The sequence below is a fragment of the Diceros bicornis genome, chromosome 18 (assembly GCF_020826845.1).
Source record: "Diceros bicornis minor isolate mBicDic1 chromosome 18, mDicBic1.mat.cur, whole genome shotgun sequence".
NCBI classification, from domain to species: domain Eukaryota; kingdom Metazoa; phylum Chordata; class Mammalia; order Perissodactyla; family Rhinocerotidae; genus Diceros; species Diceros bicornis.
In genome coordinates, this window is record NC_080757.1 from 50,860,922 (window position 1) to 50,879,565 (window position 18,644).

The 18,644-nt window shown below is 39.3% G+C and overlaps 1 protein-coding gene across 3 annotated transcripts in view; it reads left to right on the forward strand.

The window, feature by feature from the left end:
* Nucleotides 1-18,644, forward strand: part of MAP2K6 (mitogen-activated protein kinase kinase 6) — a 117,372-nt gene that overhangs the window by 63,022 nt on the left and 35,706 nt on the right. For all 3 annotated transcript variants that reach the window (XM_058561447.1, XM_058561449.1, XM_058561448.1), the window contains exon 2: nt 11,011-11,077. In XM_058561447.1, the coding sequence (XP_058417430.1) occupies nt 11,011-11,077 (67 nt within the window). The remainder of the gene's footprint in view (nt 1-11,010; nt 11,078-18,644) is intronic.

Genomic DNA, 18,644 nt, shown 5'->3' on the forward strand with positions numbered 1-18,644 from the left:
GAGATTAACAGGCGGTATTGGGACAACTATCTAGCCATGTGGGGAAGAGGAAAGAATGTTTTTGCCTTATAAAAGTGAGTGGCCATAAAGGAGTGTAAAAATTTAAAATTTTGTATAATCAAAAGGGGGAAAAAAACCCCAAGCGTATGGACGTGCTCATGCATGTGCGTGTGTGTGTGTGTGTGTGTGTGTGTGTTGCAGCACAAGCTGCAAAAGGAGCAGTGTCTTCTCTTACAAATAAAACAATAATAACCTAATATGAAAATGAGCGAATAGCTTAAACAGGCAGTTCATAGAAAAATAAATACAGATGTCAGTAGACATATAAAAAATACTCAGCTTCATTAAATATTTTACAATGTGATTGAAAACAATGAGACACCCTTGTTTCTTATCAAATTGACAAAGATTAAAAAGTTTGGTGAATACCAAGTGTTATTGAGGGATTATTCATTTATTTATTCATTTCTTCCTTTTTCCATTAAGAGTTTAAGATAGCTTACTAGGATGCTTAAAATTCAGCAATTTAACATAAATTAAAAGTAAGTGAGACCACCTGCGAAGTAGTCATGCCAAACGAAAGAGTCAAGTTTGAATCTGTTCGAGCTATAACTAACAGAGGAATGTGTGAATCAACAACAAGGGGTAGGAGCAGCAGAATCCAGTGGGAAACTTCATAGGAAAAATGACCAGATTTCTTTGACGAAACAGTTGCGTGGGGCAGGGGTGGATGACAAGAGATGGAGGGAGAGCTTATGAGATTAAAAGGGACCTAAGAAACTTTACAATGAATCATAAAACCTGGACCTAATTTTGATCCTGATTCAAACACACTGTAATTTAAAAATATTTGAGATATTTAGGAGACCATTAGAATTTCGTACACTGAGTAGATATTAAGAAATTACTTGTTTACATGTGATAAAGATATTGTGGTTGTTTTCTTTAAATAGTCAATTTCTCTTTGAGATAGTTGATAAAATATTTATGGATGAAATGATTTGATATCTGGGAAAGCAGATGGGATAGAGATGAAATAAAATTGGCCATGTGTTGATATTTGTTGAAGCTGTGGAATGGGTACATAGGAGTTGATTATAACAATTTTGTTTACTCTGTCATATATTTAAGATGTTCCATAAAAAATGTTATTAAAAGGGTAGGTAAGGGGGGTGCCCAGTGGCATAGCGGTTAAGTTCATGCGCTCCGCTTCGGCGGCCTGGGGTTCACAGATTTGGATCCCTGGGCGCGGACCTACGCACTGCTCATCAAGCCATGCTGTGGCAGCATCCCACATACGAAAATAGAGGAAGATGGGCACGGATGTTAGCCCAGGGCCAATCTTCCTCAGCAAAAAGAGGAAGATTGGCAACGAATGTTAGCTCAGGGCCGATCTTCCTCACTAAAAATAAAATAAAATAAAGTAAAAATAAAAGAGTCGGTAAGACAGAAACAAAATGGAGCCACGAAACAGAGCCGCAAAAACACTGACTCCAAAATGAATAAGAATATGAATTCCAGCTGGGCCCTGAGCTTTGTAGCTATCAGCCCGAGGAAGGAAACACATAGAGAAACATTCACATCATCCATAGAAGAGATTGATCAATTATACAGGAGAAGCCAATTCTTCTTGTTATTAATAACATATTTTTTCCCTAAAAGTCCTGATAAAGACGGCATTATGTAAGGTAATGAAAAATGTCCTTACAGCGATGAATTTTAGAGGCTCTTTTAAAGGTGTATCTCAACATGGGTCAATGGCGTCACGGTAGATTGCAGGTCAATAAAAGAAATTTGATGAAGCTCGGAGAAAGGCAGAATAGACTGTACTGGTGCCACTCTAATAAGGGATACAGATGAAGAATTTTCCTGTGTATTTCTTTGCATCTCTTAGTCTTCAAGCAGCTGGTTGAATCAAAGTTCCTACCCTGTAGTTTTCCTTGGCTGGAAGGGAGGTGGTCACAGTGCTATTAAAATTGTGATCTTGAACCAGAGGGAAAAAAGAATCCACTTCTCCCAAGAAAAAAATTCAGCCCTCTTACTCACTATCCCTCTCTTTTAACTATTAAAAGAGAGTTTTCTGTGATTCAGTGGTTATTTAAGAAAATTTTTGGAAAATTTCAAACATATTCAAAGGTAGACAGTATAATGAACTGCCATATATCCATCACTCAACTTTGACAATTACTGACTTGTGGCTAATCTTATTTCATCTATATCTCCATTACCCCCACTATATTATTTTGAGCAAATCCTAAAATCATATTATTTTATTTGGAGACATTTCAGTATTTATCTCTAAAATATGAGCGCTATTTTTGAACCTAACCAAAACTCAGTGTGCATTTTGAAAAGATAAAACACATCACTAAAATTCTTTGCAACCTGTTGCCATGTTTTTATTTTAAAGTGGTATTTTAAACACCCTTATGACTACATTTCCTTTTGATAAAGACTCATGAATGAAGCAGCGTACAAATGAGGAAGGAGATGAGCACAGACAGTGGGGATTCCCCTCCTAACCACTGCCCGCCTCCTACCTTCGCTCTGGGCCCAGACCACAACTAGAGAGCATTGGCTGTGATTTGCTTTTAGGTTGTTTCAAGAGCACATAGTCAGCACCAAATTGTTGACATGACAAAACATACTTCAGCTCTACGGGACTAAAAAAAGAGCTTCAGTCACCTGAAGCTGTAAGAAAACCCTTCTGAGTGCTTTCTTTCTTTGAAAGTAGGACCATTTCCAAATGAGTTGGTGGTACTGCTCCTCACATGCTGGCTTAGTCTCCTTTGACACATCTAGCAATTCTTGGTGTCCTTCCCTGATTCCTCATTCGCATCTCATCCTCTCAGAATGTTCTTGCCTTGGTTGCCTTCCATTCTCGTACACTTCTTGTTTCCCTGCCTCTCTCATTCAGCTTTCTACTTTTCTGTTTGTCACTCCCAGATCTACCTATTTATTTCCCCAAACTCTCTCTTAAGAAGCTCCATTTAAAATCTGTCCCATGTCCCTCCAGCATCTTGTACTTAACACATGTGAATTGGAACTCATTATCTGCCTTCTGCCACCACCCACCCCGATTGGCCTGACTTTCCTCTTTCACTTAATTTCATTTAGGTGTGGAAAAGCCAGGCTACTACTACTACCACTACGCTCCTGATCTTCTCCACCTCTTATCCAGTAAATTACCAGAGCCTAGAAATTTTGCCTCTGTAAAATTTAAGCGGCTTATTTATTAGCTGGATTGCTGTGGTCTCTGCCTCTGATTTCTTGGATCTAATGCTTACTCTGTACTTGGGTAAGGCATGGGGTATGGCTTTGAAGAGCTTGCATTCTAGTGCAAGAGATGAGTGAGCAGATGGGTTCAGTCAATCAGTGTAGGAAGGGAGACATTAAAGATGTGTTCAGAGTACTATGACCGCACAGATGAGGGGCACTTATTGCATGTTTTTTGTGGAAGGCTTCCTGGAGGAGAGCATGCTTGAGCTGAGTGTGGAAGTTGACCAGTGGAGACAGGTGATAAGAACATTCCAGAGAAAATATGAGCAAAGACTTGGAAGCTTAGAATACCAAGAGGTGACTATGTGGGTTTATCTGTGTGTGTGTGTGTCTGTGTGTATGTCTGTGTGTGTACCACAGTTTCAAAACATTCTGCAGGTATTAGATTAATCTTGTTACATTATTTTTTTGAAATGTAGATGACATGGCATGACACTCCTCTACTGAAAAACATAGATGACTTCTCTTCTTAAATCTGAAATTTAAAAATTATTAGTTACAGCCCTTTAGTCTTTGGCTCCATTCTACCCTTTCACCCTTCTCTCTACTACTGTCCTTCACTTTGTCCAAAGTAGACAACTCACAGTTCTTTGAAGATATCACAGTGCCTTCTCACCACCATTGGGAGCTTCTCCTCATTCTACTTGGAATGTCACTATTGCCTTCCCAAGTTCTGATTGTCAAAATCCCACCCATTATTTTTAAAAAACTTTTTATTATGGAAACATTAAATATATAAAAGAAGACATAATAGTATGATGAACCCTCATATCCTACCAATTATCAAAGGACCACCTAAAATACCACCTCCTCTGTGAGACCATTTTTTAATATCCCCAGCCTGATTTCCTCTCTCCTGCTTTGAGCCTCCTGTGTATTCATGGTGCGATACTTGGACTGTACACCACACATACTCTCTGATATTACAGGAACTGATTTTTCTTATCCTCTGTCTCTTTCAAAGCAGAATTTGTAGCTTAATGAGGTTTTTTTTCCTTGCAATGTCTACTTTGGTGAATTATTGACAGTTTCAGCTCAAAGGTATAGATAGCCCAATAAGGAACTTCATTTGGAATTTAATTCTTACTAGCCAGAAAGAACTGGTTGGTGATGGGGGAAGTGATAGGAACCTGGGGGAAAGTGACTGTTATCATAAAGAGAAAAAAGAGACACTTTACTTGGACATATACTTGACAAGGAGTTCTTGACCCTGGATGAGATCTTCAATCACTTGTGGAGCTTTTAAAAAAATATGTGGTACAGCCACTTTGGAAGACAGTTTGGCCGTTTCTTACAAAACTAACATACTCTTACCATATGATCCAGCAATCACGTTCCTTGGTGTTTACCCAAAAGTGTTGAAAACTTATGTCCACACAAAAACCTGTACACAGGTATTTATAGCAGCTTGACTCATAATTGCCAAAATTGGAAGCAACCAAGATGTCCTTCAGTAGGTGAATGGGTAAATAAACTATGGTACATCAGACAATGGAATATTATTTAGTGCTAAAAAGAAATGCACTATCAAGCCATGAAAAGACATGGAGGAACCTTAAATGCATATCACTAAGTAGAAGAAGTCAATCTGAAAAGGCTATATACTATGTAATTCCTACTATATGACATTCTGAAAAAGGCAAAACTATGGAGACAGTAAAAAGATCAGTGGTTGCCAGGGGTTAGGGGGGAGGAAGGGATGAATAGGTGGAGCACAGAGGATTTTTAGGGCAGTAAAAATATACTCTGTATGATACCATAATGATGGATATATGTCATTATACATTTGTCCAAACCCACAGAACGTACACCACCAAGAGTGAACCGTAATGTAAACTATGGCTTTTGCGTGATAATGATAAGTCAGTGTAGGTTCATCAATTGTAACAAACGTACCACTGTGATGGGGGATGTTGAGAATAGGGAAGGCTATGTATGTGTGGGGGTGGGGAGTATATGGGAAATCTCTGTACCTTCCCCTCAATTTTACTCTGAATCTAAAACTGCTATAAAAAAGTAAAGTCCTTTATTAAAAAAATATGGATTCTGAGGCCTCACTCCCAAGAGATCCTGAGTCTATAGAGCTGGAATAATTCCCATAGTCAGTGGGAAGCAAGAGAATATGGTTCAAGATTGATGAGCTGTTTGAAAAATGTAATTTTCACATAAATAACACAAGAGAGGAAGAACAGAGGAAGACATCTGAAGAAATAAGCTGCCCATAGAGGCGACATTTTGTTTAGCTCATATTTTAAAAATATAAGCACAAACATGGAAGGGAGAAAAGAAACTAATGTTTATTGACAATCTACTGTATGCTAGACCCTACTAGACTTCTTCACATATGTTGTGCCTGTTGAGTCTCTCAGTGACTTGAGTCTCTCATCTCCAGCTTGTAGGTGTGGAAACTGAGTTTAAGAAACATTCACGGGGTTTGCCGGGTGGTGTAATGGTTAAGTTCCACACGTTCTGCTTTGGTGGCCCTGGGTTCACAGGTTTGGTTCCTGGGTGTGGATCTACACGCTGCTCATCAAGCCATGCTGTGGTGGCATCCCACATACAAAATAGAGGAAGACTGGTACAGATATTAGCTCAGGGACAATCTTCCTCACCAAAAAAAAAAAGAAAATTTGCACAGTGACAGTGTCTTATTGATGCTTAAGTTTGTACTATTTCTACTCCATTCTGTTTTGTTTTTGTTTTTAATTTTGAAGGCCTCAATACTAATGTTCAAAACAGTCCAGAAAAAGAACAACAAATGTTCAGTCAACAAATACTTACGAACTGCAGGCACTAGGCAAAATCGCTGCTGTCATGGAACTTAGATGGGGAAGGTAGATAATAAAAGTAAGTCATAGGTACATGCAAAAATAGATAAATAGATGCAAAAATAAAGTAATTTGAGATTGGGAGAAAAGGTATGAGGAATATAAATGGAAGCCAGTCATGGAGATTTTTTTTAGACAAAGTGGACATTTTAAACTAAAATGTTAGAGATTCGGACAAGCAGCATTGAGCTCATCTTGTGTGCGAGAGGCCAGAATGTGATAGCTGGCACGTGTGGACAGTGATCCTTAAGGAGTGCTCAGGAAGGTCTGAAAAGGCTCTGTGGGGCGTGTGGTAAGTGAGCTCAATTTGGAAGGTTGAATTCCTGTCCACAAAGTGCTAGAGCTTTCTAGGCAGAGGGAACACACAGGTAAAGGCAGGCTCTCAGGAGATTCACCTGCCTCCTTGAAATCAAAATGACTGCCGATTTTAGAATGAGCTTTGGGGCTGGCCCTGTGGCTTAGCGGTTAAGTGTGCGTGCTCCGCTACTGGCGGCCCGGGTTCAGATCCCGGGCAAGCACCGACGCACCGCTTCTCCGGCCATGCTGAGGCCACGTCCCACATACAGCAACTAGAGGGATGTGCAGCTATGACATACAACTATCTACTGGGGCTTTGGGGGAAAAAAAAGGAGGAGGATTGGCAATAGATGTTAGCTCAGAGTCAGTCTTCCTCAGCAAAAGGAGGAGGATTAGCATGGATGTTAGCTCAGGGCTGATCTTCCTCACAGGAAAAAAAAAAAAAATGAGCTTTGCAGCTTTCCTTCTCTAAATTTTGTGTAATTCCAAAGAAATTTGGCATACCAGTTGCAGTCTCAGTGGTGGGTGAGATACGGTGGTTTGGGGGAATGGAAGCGTCTGTGTCCACTTTCATAACACTGTTGTAAAGCTGACTCCCTGCACTCTCTTCCCTCTGCCCTGCTCCGTTAGTTGCTTTGCATCTGATCATTGCAATTTAATAACATTTAATGACACTTCCCTGCCGATTTTAGTGCCAGCTAACCTTGGCAGTTAAGCCCAGATGCATGTATTAAGGAGGGGACAGCCAAGGCCTCCAGGTTGGGAGTTACTTGGCTGGAAATCCCATTCCCATTGGGAAATAGATTTTTAAAATAAATTTGGCACTGGAAGCAGTGCCATCCTTTTGTAAAGCTGTGTCAATAATTGTAAACCCTCACAGTCATGTCCCCCCCACCCTCGGCCAAGCTGACAAATATTCAGGTGTCAGCATATCCTCTTGATGCCACCTTCTGTTGACCCTGTGGGATTCGCTTGCTGTTTGGGTTGGCGCTGGAGCACAATCTTCTGTTTTATGTAAGAAAGCACATGAGAGAAGTCCTTTGTGCTTTGCCTCTCCGAGTGGGTGCTGAGCAAGAGGTCTTGTGTACCCCATCATTTTCAGTACGGTCAGAGCTAGTGAACATTTCTGTGGCCTGGTAAATGTTTTCTAACTATTGGCAAGGTTTTTCTTTTCTTTTTTTTTTTTACCCAGTGCCATTTTGCTCCATGCTGGGATCATAATGACCCAGCTTTGGTTTAAGATGAATTTTGAAAATATGTGTACGTGGTGGGACTAAAGGATTTTCAGAGAAAACGAGCATGCGTGTGACACTGGCTGATGAAATATAGTGCCACATATGCTCAGTCAGGCCGGGGAGGTTTACCCTTGGCAGATTGTACCAATAAGAAGGCAAAGCTGGTTGAGATCTGCAGAAATCTACTGAATGCTCTCCTCTGAGAAGGCTTGTTACTAGCATGTGACATAATACAGATCCTATTTTCTGATATATTTTTCATTTTTGCTTTAGAATATCAAGGGAAAAGGCTGTTTAACATAGCTGGCCACTTGGCTTTATTATTCATATTGCTCCCTCTCATTAATTTTTTTAAACACAGTGTTAAATGTTAGCGTCAGGTGTTGGCAGCCGTGCTGGAGGGAACAGATTGCTTTGAAATAAACACAGCTGGAAACTGACCACATATTGTTTTTCTTTCTTTTAAGAAATGAAAGAGGCATTTATAGAAAAGCTGGGGAATGCTGCCTGTCCAGGATTACTCTATAGATTTATTCCTCTGAGTCTGGTTAATGATTAATGTCCCGCCTTGGTGTCCAAATGGACCCACTTCCCTTCCTCCCTTCCTGAAGTTGCAGTTCCCTGGGAACAATGAACTTGCAGAGCTTTGCTGCAATCCGCACTTGAGGAGGGGGTGGAGTCTGTTCAGTTCTGTTTCTGCTGAAGTGTGGTCTTCCCAGCTAAGCAAAGAATGCTTTCAGTGGGGTTTTCTGCTAGCCCTCCTTGCAGCCTTGTAAACCTCATCAGAGTCAATTCGCCTGGCCTCTTGCTGCGCTACTCTTTCAGTGATGGGCACGTAAGTGAATTATGGAATGTTGGTGTGTGTATTTGTGATTTTCGTTTTCTTTGATCTACTTTTAAAAATGAAGGCAGGGTATTTTCGAACTGTGTAATTCAACTAGGTTTTGTGTTTTTCTTACTGCTGCCAGAAGAGAACCAGGGGCCTTCTTTTTCACACCTCGAAGGCTTTATTGTTATTTTGGTCATTAATTCCTTTAGTCTCTGTGCCAAAAGGTTTCTCTCTCTTTCTCTCTTGTACTATTTCTTTGTATAGACGTTTTGATGATTTGTTGAATTATAGTGTAATAATTGATTGTTGTTAATGAATTGCTAATAATTAATTGCTATGGTATAATAATTCATTGCTACGTTAAAGTTTTTCAAAGGAGGTTTTCTCTATAAATAGCTATTTCTCTTGACATCTATCTTGAAAAAGCTGAGTTAGCAAGAAAGCTTGTAGAAGAGAGAGATCTAGGAATTTAGAGTAACTTTTGCTTAAATGGCAACCGGGGGGCATTTTTCACAGGCAAATTATATTTTACTTTCCTTTCCTTTTGTTTTATCTGAGAGAATTATAGGGTCATATCTGTTGGGATTACCTGAGTTACCTGTCACCTGTATTGGAATATGTGTGTAGTTATCTGGACAAGTTGAATTTGTCATTCATTCCTTACTAGAGTATCTCATTTAAATTGGCATTCCCTATCTATTTGACTGAGGCCCATGGATGGGAATTGTTGGAATTAGGCTATATATCTATTTGGATTCTTGCACTCAGATCCCCCACTTCACATTGTTCCTGGCACGTAGTACAGCTCTATGTATTGTCAATAACTAACTTAGTAACGTGCTAAATGGCCACCTGAGCTCCGGGAGTAGGAAAGTAAATGGTGAGTTTTGACTCATAAAATGTATAGATGAGCCCAAATGAGGAGAGAATTGAGAAAACCTGTTATAAAGAAGGTAAAAGGCTTTCTCTATGTTGATTGCTGCCAAGCATATTTTTTCCTGGCTTTATACGACTTGGCAGAATTGATCTAGATTTTGGATTTTGAATGCATGAAACAAAAGACTCAGTTATACGTTATATTGGGCTACGATAATATGGCCAGTTCTGTTCATGATTTCTTAAATGACTTATTTTTTAATGAGACCATACAGATTCTTTTTCTAAATGATTATAATTAACAGCTACTCAAGGTATCTCAGTGCCCTTTCACGTTATCTCATTTGATTCTCACATCAGTCCAATAAGGCCCGTATTGATGTTACTTCCCCATTTTACAACTGAGGATATCGAGCGTCAGATGAAAAGTGACTCTGGAGGTCACTTGGTGAGTGGAGAAACCAGATGTAAGCTGTTTTTTTAAAAAACTCAAAATCCTGTACTCCTTCAACCTACTGTCCCTGGTCATCTCTAAACTTCTTCCATTGTAGAACAGAGAAAGAACTCCGACCTGGGTGTCCGGAGACCTGGATTCTCATTTTGACTGGGTCATAGCTGGTTCTGTGATGCTGAGCAATCACGGAAGTCTTTGGATGTCATTTTCCTGCAAGGAGGTCACATTGTTTGATTTCTTAAGTTTCTTCGCAGCTTTGGAATTTCTCTCCAGGGCCTTGCCTGGGATTGTCAGCTCTGTAGTGCTCATCAGCAGTATAGAGAAGAGGGGAGAAAGATGTGGCCATTCCATCCAGCTCTGCTTTGGTTTCCCCTGCCAAGCACCAAGAGACACAGGATCTCTTTCGATGAGGAAAAATCCCAGGTCCTTAACAAGACTCTTTTCTCTGATCCGCTTCCTGAGCTGGCATTTCCCAGTCTGTTCTTTTTTACTCATCAACAAAAGTATTTGAGCCACGCTCTCTTGTGGTTTCAGTGCAGGAGTGAACACATCAGTTACATTCCCATTTGGCCCCCAAAGAAGCGATAACCTCCTTGCATGAGCCCATCTGTTATCTTAATCCTTTTTGGAACAGGGCAAATGTAAATAAGTGTTACTCTATCCCTCTCTTAGGTGGTTCAGCTTATGGCAGTTGGTTGAGAATGGGCAGGGCAGAACAGTGGCGAGTATTTTTTATTCTGCCTCCAGGGCTAACTCTATCAGTTGTTCAGAGATCAATTTAGACAATTGTGGGATACTGAGATAAGGGTGACTACATTTGTCTGACATTAAAAGGAAAAAAAACTATAACCAACACCATCTACCATTACCATTGTTATGTACGAGAAAGAACAAATAAGTTGGAATGACAACTCTCAGTAGGGAGAAAAGGGCAGGTCTTCCTAGATAAAGAGAGTTGGCCTTCTTCTACTGACATTTTTACCTGGACTAGTGAAAAACCTCATCCATGCCCACAGTCTGCATTTGGGAAGCTCTGCTCAGCCTAGTGCTTGGGTGCTTGTCACAGACTTCCTGGTGGGAAGAGGAGTTCTGAATGGGGAGATGAGATCTACGTTCCCAGATCAGCCCTTTTCTTCTGCCGCAGTCTCTGCCCCTGAGCTCAAAAGTTCTGTGATTTAGACCTTAACTTTATCCTTACGTCTTTCCCCATAGGCAAGAAGCGAAACCCTGGCCTTAAAATTCCAAAAGAAGCATTTGAACAACCTCAGACCAGTTCCACGTAAGTTGGCAAGATCATCATCTTAATCCAAACACTTGTACTTTACGGATGTCCAGGGAATGGGGGTTCATTTTTTGGACTGGTGAGCAATACCTTGACTATGGAAATAGTTGTTACAAAGAGGAGTCCTTTAAAGGGGGAAGCCATGTGCTTATTGTTCTAAGACTTGAAATAATCACACTCGGTCAGTCGGTCTATATTGAATGGGTAACTTTGAACTCAGTGTCTCACATTACTGGCTGAAAATGGAGTGTCACAAATGCATTTGGCAGATGGGGTCCTATGTATGTCCAGAAAGGTCCATGGATGTGGATTTTTTGCCTTTTCCATATAGAGTTGAGCAAACAAGCAAATCCCTGTGAGAGCCGCTACTATAAAACTTCGGTTGAGATGGAAGGATGGTATTTGGTGAGGACTCAGCATCCTGACACCTTGATCCCATCCCGTATAAACAGAAGGCAAAATGAAGTAAAGGAACACTTTGTTTATTAGCTGAGGCTTTGGTCCAAATCCCTAAGTGAGCTCAAGTCCCAGTGAGGCAGGACACCCTCTCCCTCAGCCTCCCTCTTGTTTCTTTGTCTCTCTGTGGAGTGGGGAGGGTAACTCCATCCAGCTGAAGGTATGATGGCCTATCAAAGCATATGCATGGAAGGAATGGAAATTACAAGGAAAAGAAATCACAGCGGAGGTACTAGAGAGGCAGAGCAAGTACAAAGGGAGACCATTCCAATGGAAGCTTGAGTTTTTAAGGCTTTTGCTCATCTCTACAAAAGTGCCTTCCTTTGTAAAGATTTTTGACTTTAACCCTGATTCATCCTATCAGAAAGTGCACCCCCTGGTGTTGGAATATGCTAGTAAAAATGCTCATGTCACTTAAGATTTTGCCAGGGACATTGGTCATTGCATTCCATGCATCAATATAAAAAACTTTCCACTGAAGAACCTCTAAGAACAGAGCAGAGTGGAAGGCGATTCTTCAGGGTTCTGGACTGTAGCTCAAGGGCCAAACTCAGGTTAGACTGTTCCTCTCGTGAGGATCTGCAGGAGGACGTTCTTTCCATGTCTATATCAAGATTTGTAGTTTTTGGTCCCTCTGGTTGTTTTTTCCCTGTGGACCCAAGAACTGTGTAATTAGTAACTTTTCCTCTATGATTGGTTTCTCAAGAGCTTAGAGTCAAATATGTGGCTTCCCTATACTACCTGTATAGGACTTGATGGGATACACTTTAAAATTTTTTTATTTTGAGGTATTTGTAAATTCACAGGAGGTTGCAAAGAAACGTACAAGGAAGTCTCATGTATCCTTCCCCTAGCTCATGTCCTCCTCCTTGATGTTAACATCTTACACAACTCTAGTACATTATCAAAACCAAGAAGGTGGCATTGGTGCAAACCATAGAGCTTATTCAGATTACACCAGCGATACAAACACTCATTTGTGTGTATGCAGTTGTATCACATGTGTAGCCTTGTATAACCACTACCATAATCAAGATATTCGACTGTATCAACACTACAAGACTCTTTTGTGTTACTCCCTTATAGCCACACCCACCTCTAACCCCTGTCCCTGTTATCCCTAATCCCTGGCAACTACTAATCTCTTCTCCATCTCCGTTTTTTGTTATTTCATGATTTTTATATAAATGGAATCATGCATCTCCTTTTTGAGATTGGCTTTTTCAATTCACCATAACTTCCCTGAGGTTCATTCAAGTCGTGCACGTATCAATAGTTCATTCCTTGTTATTGCTGAGTACCATTCCATGGTATGGATATACCACAGTTTGTTTAACTCTTTAACCTTTGAAGGAGATATAACTAGTTTCCAGTTTTGGGCTATTGTGAATAAAGCTGCTATGAACATTCATATACAAGTTCCTCCATGAAAATAAGCCTTAATTTCCCTGGGATATATGTGTCTAATAGTGCAATTGCTCGGTTATTTGGTAAGTTCATTTTTAGTTTTAAAAGAACTGCCAAAGTATTTTCCAGAGTGATTGTACGATTGTAATTTTACATTCTTACCAACATGTATGAATGATTCAGTTTTCTCTGCATCCCCGCCAACATTATCACTATTTTCATTTTAGCCATTCTGATAGATGTGTAGTGATATATGAGTGTAGTTTTAATTTTCATTTCTCTAATGGCTAATGATGTTGAATATTTTTAGGTATTTATTTTCCATCCATATACCTTCTCTGGTGAAATGTCCATCTATGCACGTCTCTGCCTATTTTCTAATTAGATTAGTTTTTTTTTTTAATGTTGAGTTTTGGGAGTCCTTTATATATTCTAGACACAAGGAGTTTGTCAGATATGTGATTTAAAAACATCTTCTCTCAATCTGTAATTGGTCTTTTCGTCCTGTCATTTTGGTGAAGTCCGATCTATCAATTTTTCCTCCTATGGATCATGCTTTTGGTGACAAGTTTTAGAACCTTTTGCCTAATCACAGGTCCTAAAGATTTTCTCCTATGTTCTTTTCTAGAAGTTTTATAGTTGTACATTTTAGATTTAAGTCCATGATACATTTTGAGTTTAATTTTTGTATAAGGTGTGAGATTTATGTTGAGCTTTATTTTTTGCAAATGGATTTCCAGTTGCTCCAGCATCATTTTGTTGAAAAGGCTATCCTGCCTCCATTGAATTGCTTTTGCTCTTTTGTCAAATATTGATTAGCATATTTGTTTGGATCTGTTTCTGAGTTCTCTGTTTTGTTGATCTATGTGTCTATCCTCTGCCCATATCACACTGTCTTGATTACTGTAGCTTTACAGTAAGCTTGAACATTGGGAAAAATGATTCCTCCCATGTTGTTCTCCTTTTTCAAAATTATTTTGGCTATTCTATGGCTTTTTTCTTTTCATATAAGTTTTAGAATAAGCTTGTCTATATCTTCAAATAAACTTCAAATAAACTCTTTACTACATTGAGTCTTCCAATCCATGAATATGGTAGATTTCTCCAAGTATTTAGATTTTCTTTGATTTCTTTCAATAATATTGTATACTTTTCATCATACAGATTGTCTGCATTAGGTTTTGTTAAGACTTGTACCTATGTATTTCTTTTTTTTTTTGGAGCAATTGTAAATGGTATTCCATTTTTGATTTTAGTTTCCACTTGTTCATTGTCAGTGTATAGAAACGCAATTGATTTTTCTGTGTTGATCTTGTATCCTGTCACTAAACTCACTTAGTAGTTCTCGGAGCTTTTTTTGTAGATTCCTTAGAGATTTCTGTGTAGACAGGCATGCCTTCCACAAATAGAGACAGTTTTATTTCTTCCTTTCCAAACTGTATTTTTTTGCTTTATTTCAGTGGCAAGAATGTCCAGTACTATGTTAAATAAGACTGGTAAGAGCAGACAACCTTGCTTTGTTCTTAGAGGGAAAGCATTCAATCTTTTATCATTAAGCATGTTAGGTTTTGTAGATGCTGTTTATGATGTTGAAAAAGTTCCCCTCTAGTCATAGTGTACTGAGAGTTTTTATCATGAATATGTGTTGAATTTTGTTGAATGCTTTTTTGTGCATCAGTTTATGATCAGATTTTTCTTCTTTGTATTGTTGATATGGATTATATTGATTGATTTGTAAATATTAAACTATCCTTGCATACCCAAAATAAATCCCACTTGGTTGTGGTATATATTTTTTCAATACACTGTTGAATTCAGTCTGCTAAAATTTTGTTGAGGATTTTTGTGTTTAAGTTCATGAGAGAGGTTAGTCTGTAGTGGTTTTTTTTTTGGTGTGTGCCATTATTTTCTGGTTTTGGTATTAAGGTAATACTGACCTCATAAATGAGTTGGTAAGAGTTCCTTTTTATTTTTCTGGTAGACATTGTATAAAATTGGTGTTAATTCTTTTTTTTAATGTTTGCTAAAATTCTCCATTAAAACAAAATGAGCCTGGACATTTCTTTCTCTGAAGCTTTTTAATTACAAACTCAATTTCTTTAATAGTTGTAGGACTATTCAGATGCTCTGTTTCATCGTGGCTAAGTTTTGGTAGTTTGTGGTTTTCAAGGAATTAGTCTATTTCTTCTAAGTTGTCGAGTTTAACTAGAGTAAAGTTGTTCATAGTATTTCCTGATTATCCTTTTAATGGCTACAGGATATGTTCTGATATATCCTGTTTTTTTTCCTTATATTGGTAATTTATGTCTTCTCTCTTGTTTTCTGTGTCAGTCTTACTAGAGGTTTATCAATTTTATTGATTTTTTTAAGAGCCAACTTTGTTTTCCTGTTTTCAATTTTATTGATTTCTGCTCTTATGTTTATTATTTCCTTTGGGATACATTCTTATATCAACCTTCCAGCTGTCTTACATTCCTTTCCTTTAAATTTTGATTCTTCACCTTTCTAATTTATATTAATTTTCTGTATTTTATGAATTTTTGCAAGCCACTGTAAATCCTTTCTTGGTATAAACAAATGAATAAAAACTTATACAAGGACAAACTTAGTTTCTGTGTTGTCTTTCCCTTATGTGGTAGAATAAACTTTGAGTTTGCTTTTCTTTTTCACTGTGTAAAGGCAAGAGCATCACTTCATTATTGTAGACTATACCACTTTAGCTCATGGAGAGGCTTATTATTATTATGATTTTAATACTGAGGCTTAAATTTATACTCCTAAAGAAGTAGCTTCCACATTTTGTGTTTTTCTTGGCAATTTTTTGAGGTTGGCTTGGTGACTCTTACGTTTATCCCCTGCCTCCTTCAGCTGTAATACACAAAAATAAATAGCCTGAGACAGAGCTCCATTCTCCTTAGTTCCATCTGTGTGGTCGCACTGCTTGAGCTCTTTCTTTGAGTGACTGATGCCAATGTGTCTTTGACTCAGATTTCTGAGCTGTCCCCTCACTCGATTGGCAGTAATGAATTCTAAATCGATTCTGTGCTAGTCAACATTATTTCATTTAATCGTCACGAGAAACTCGGGAGGCAGTTACTATTGCTCTCACTTTATAAGTGAGAAAAGAGACCTGTGCAAGGGTCAGGTGTCTTGCTCAAAGCAGTTGAGATTGCTTTGAGGGTAAGAGTTCAGGCTCATGGCACTAGAATGCCTAGCCTCGTATTTGGGATCTAAACTTCACTAGTTGAATACCTTAGGCAAGTTGCCTAACCCCACTAAGCCTTGGTTTCCCCTTTTGAAAAATAGGAATAAACAATGATGTGGTTGCTATGAGGACTAGATGTCATAATCCATGTTAAGTGTCTAGACTACTGCCGGTTCTGTTGTAATTTCTCAATGAAGGTCACTCCAAGTGTTGTTATTATATTACTCCACTTAATAATTATTATTGTGAAGTGGAAGAGCTGGCAGACAAACTCAGGCCTCTCTGACTCTCAAGTATGTGTTCTTAGCCTCATACACATTAGACTGGTAGAGACTGTGGCCAAACTGTAGACACTGTGGCCCGTGGCTCTGAGATGAGAGGCACGATCTTTTACTTCTGCACTTGAGAAGACATTGTGGTACGGCTCTGGGTTCTAAACTCACCATCTCTATGAATGACTTTAAATTATTTAGTCTGTTTCTTTTTTTTTTTTTTTTCCTGTGAGGAAGATCAGCCCATGCCAATCCTCCTCTTTTTGCTGAGGAAGACTGGCCCTGGGCTAACATCCGTGCCCATCTTCCTCCACTTTATGTGGGACGCCGCCACAGCATGGCCTGACAAGCGGTGCAGCGGTGCGCGCCCAGATCCGAACCCCGGGCCGCCAGCAGCAGAGCGTGAGCACTTAACTGCTAAGCCACGGGGCCGGCCCCCCTGTTTAGTCTGTTTCAATGTTAATTCTTCACATTAAAATAGAGAGAATAATACGTCTAAGAGTTGTGAAAATTAAAGAAGATATTTTATGTAAAGAGTCTAGTGCAGTCTCTGGCCCAAGTAGATGCTTAATAAATTTTGTCAAATAGATGAATAATGATTGTAATAATAACCAATGAACTGATTACTCCTGTAGCATTATAAATTAATAATTATTATAATAAACCGGAGCTGGTTGTTCATATAAAAAACTAATACTAGGTGACCTTTGGAATACCTTTGGCCTTCCAGGGAAGGAATTTTGTAATAAGCTTGGTTCTTTTCCCAGAGGACTAAAATATTGAGTAAGTGACAGAAAACATCCACCCACAGTTTAAACCTCCTGCAGAGATTCAGTGCTCCAGGCAAACTAATATGCCCAGCCCTGGACAGAACACAGTGTCAACTAATCTAATATGGGCTGTCAGTCTTGGCCTCTTCATTTGATGCTCTTGGCAGACTTGATGAGCCCGAAGGCCCCAGGCTTGGGTGGATTGATCATTTTCATTAGAGGAGGCCTGGGTGTTGGGAGTAGCTTCCTTGGATTCAATTAGACTTGGGTTGGAATTCTGGCTTCACCACTTGGGAGCAAGTTAGTTAAACTCTAAGCCAAACAGCTTTTCATCTGGAACATGGGAATGATGATACTCACAGGTGTGTGTGTGTGTGTGTGTGTGTGTGTGTGTGTGTGTGTGTGTTAAAAGAATTAAATGAGATGCAGGTGAAGTACTTAGCCCGATTTTCAGCATATTCCTTTCCTCCTTAGGTCAAGACTGAGATTCAAGTGACATGAATTTTATTCTCAACTCTATTAAGGACTGTATGGCTTCAGCAAATCACTGAGTTTTTCTGGGTTTCGTTTTTCTCAATCTGGAAAATGGCATGAAACCCCCCTCCTATTAGGTAGAGGTATAATGCAAGGTTGGTAGAAAGCTGGAGTCAGTAAACTTTTTTTTTTTGGAAAAGGCCAGATAATAAAGATTTTAGGCTACCAGGACCACACTGGCCTCTATTGGATATTCTTTGTTGTGTTATTTTTTTTTAATTTTTAATTTTTGTGAGGAAGATTAGCCCTGAGCTAACATCTGATGCCAATCCTCCTCTTTTTGCTGAGGAAGATTGGCCGTGGGCTAACATCCATGCCCATCTTCCTCTACTTTCCTCTACTGGGTTGCCGCCACAGCATGGCTTGACAAGCGGTGCGTTGGTGCGGGCCGGGGATCCGAATCTGCGAACCCTGGGCTGCCAAAGTGGAGCGCGAGCACTTAACCACTACACCACCAGGCTGGCGCCTGTTTTGGGTTATTTTACAGTCCTTTGAATTTGTGAAAATCTTTCTTAGCTGGGCCACAGGCTGTCATTTGCGGAGCCCTGGTATAAAATACTAGAATATCAGACCCGGAAGAGGTCTTACCCAATATTCTCATTGGATGGCAAGAAAATAGAGGTAGCCCCAAATAATTAGTTACTTCATACTTTTGAAAAGGAAGGGTGCTGAACAATTGCAAAGGACTTTTTATTGTTTGTCTTAGTCACATGTTTCAAGTAATATTTGTCTTTATTTCAAAGTTCCGTTGCAATTAGTACAAACAAATTGTGACACTAAAGAAAAACAACTTTGGAAATTTTGAGAATGAAAAATTAGATTTTTAGAAATTTGGTTCTGAAGAAAAATTCCCTGCTCAGAAACACAAGGTACATAAAAATCTCACTGCTGTGTGTGCGTGTGTTTCTCTCTCTCTCCCT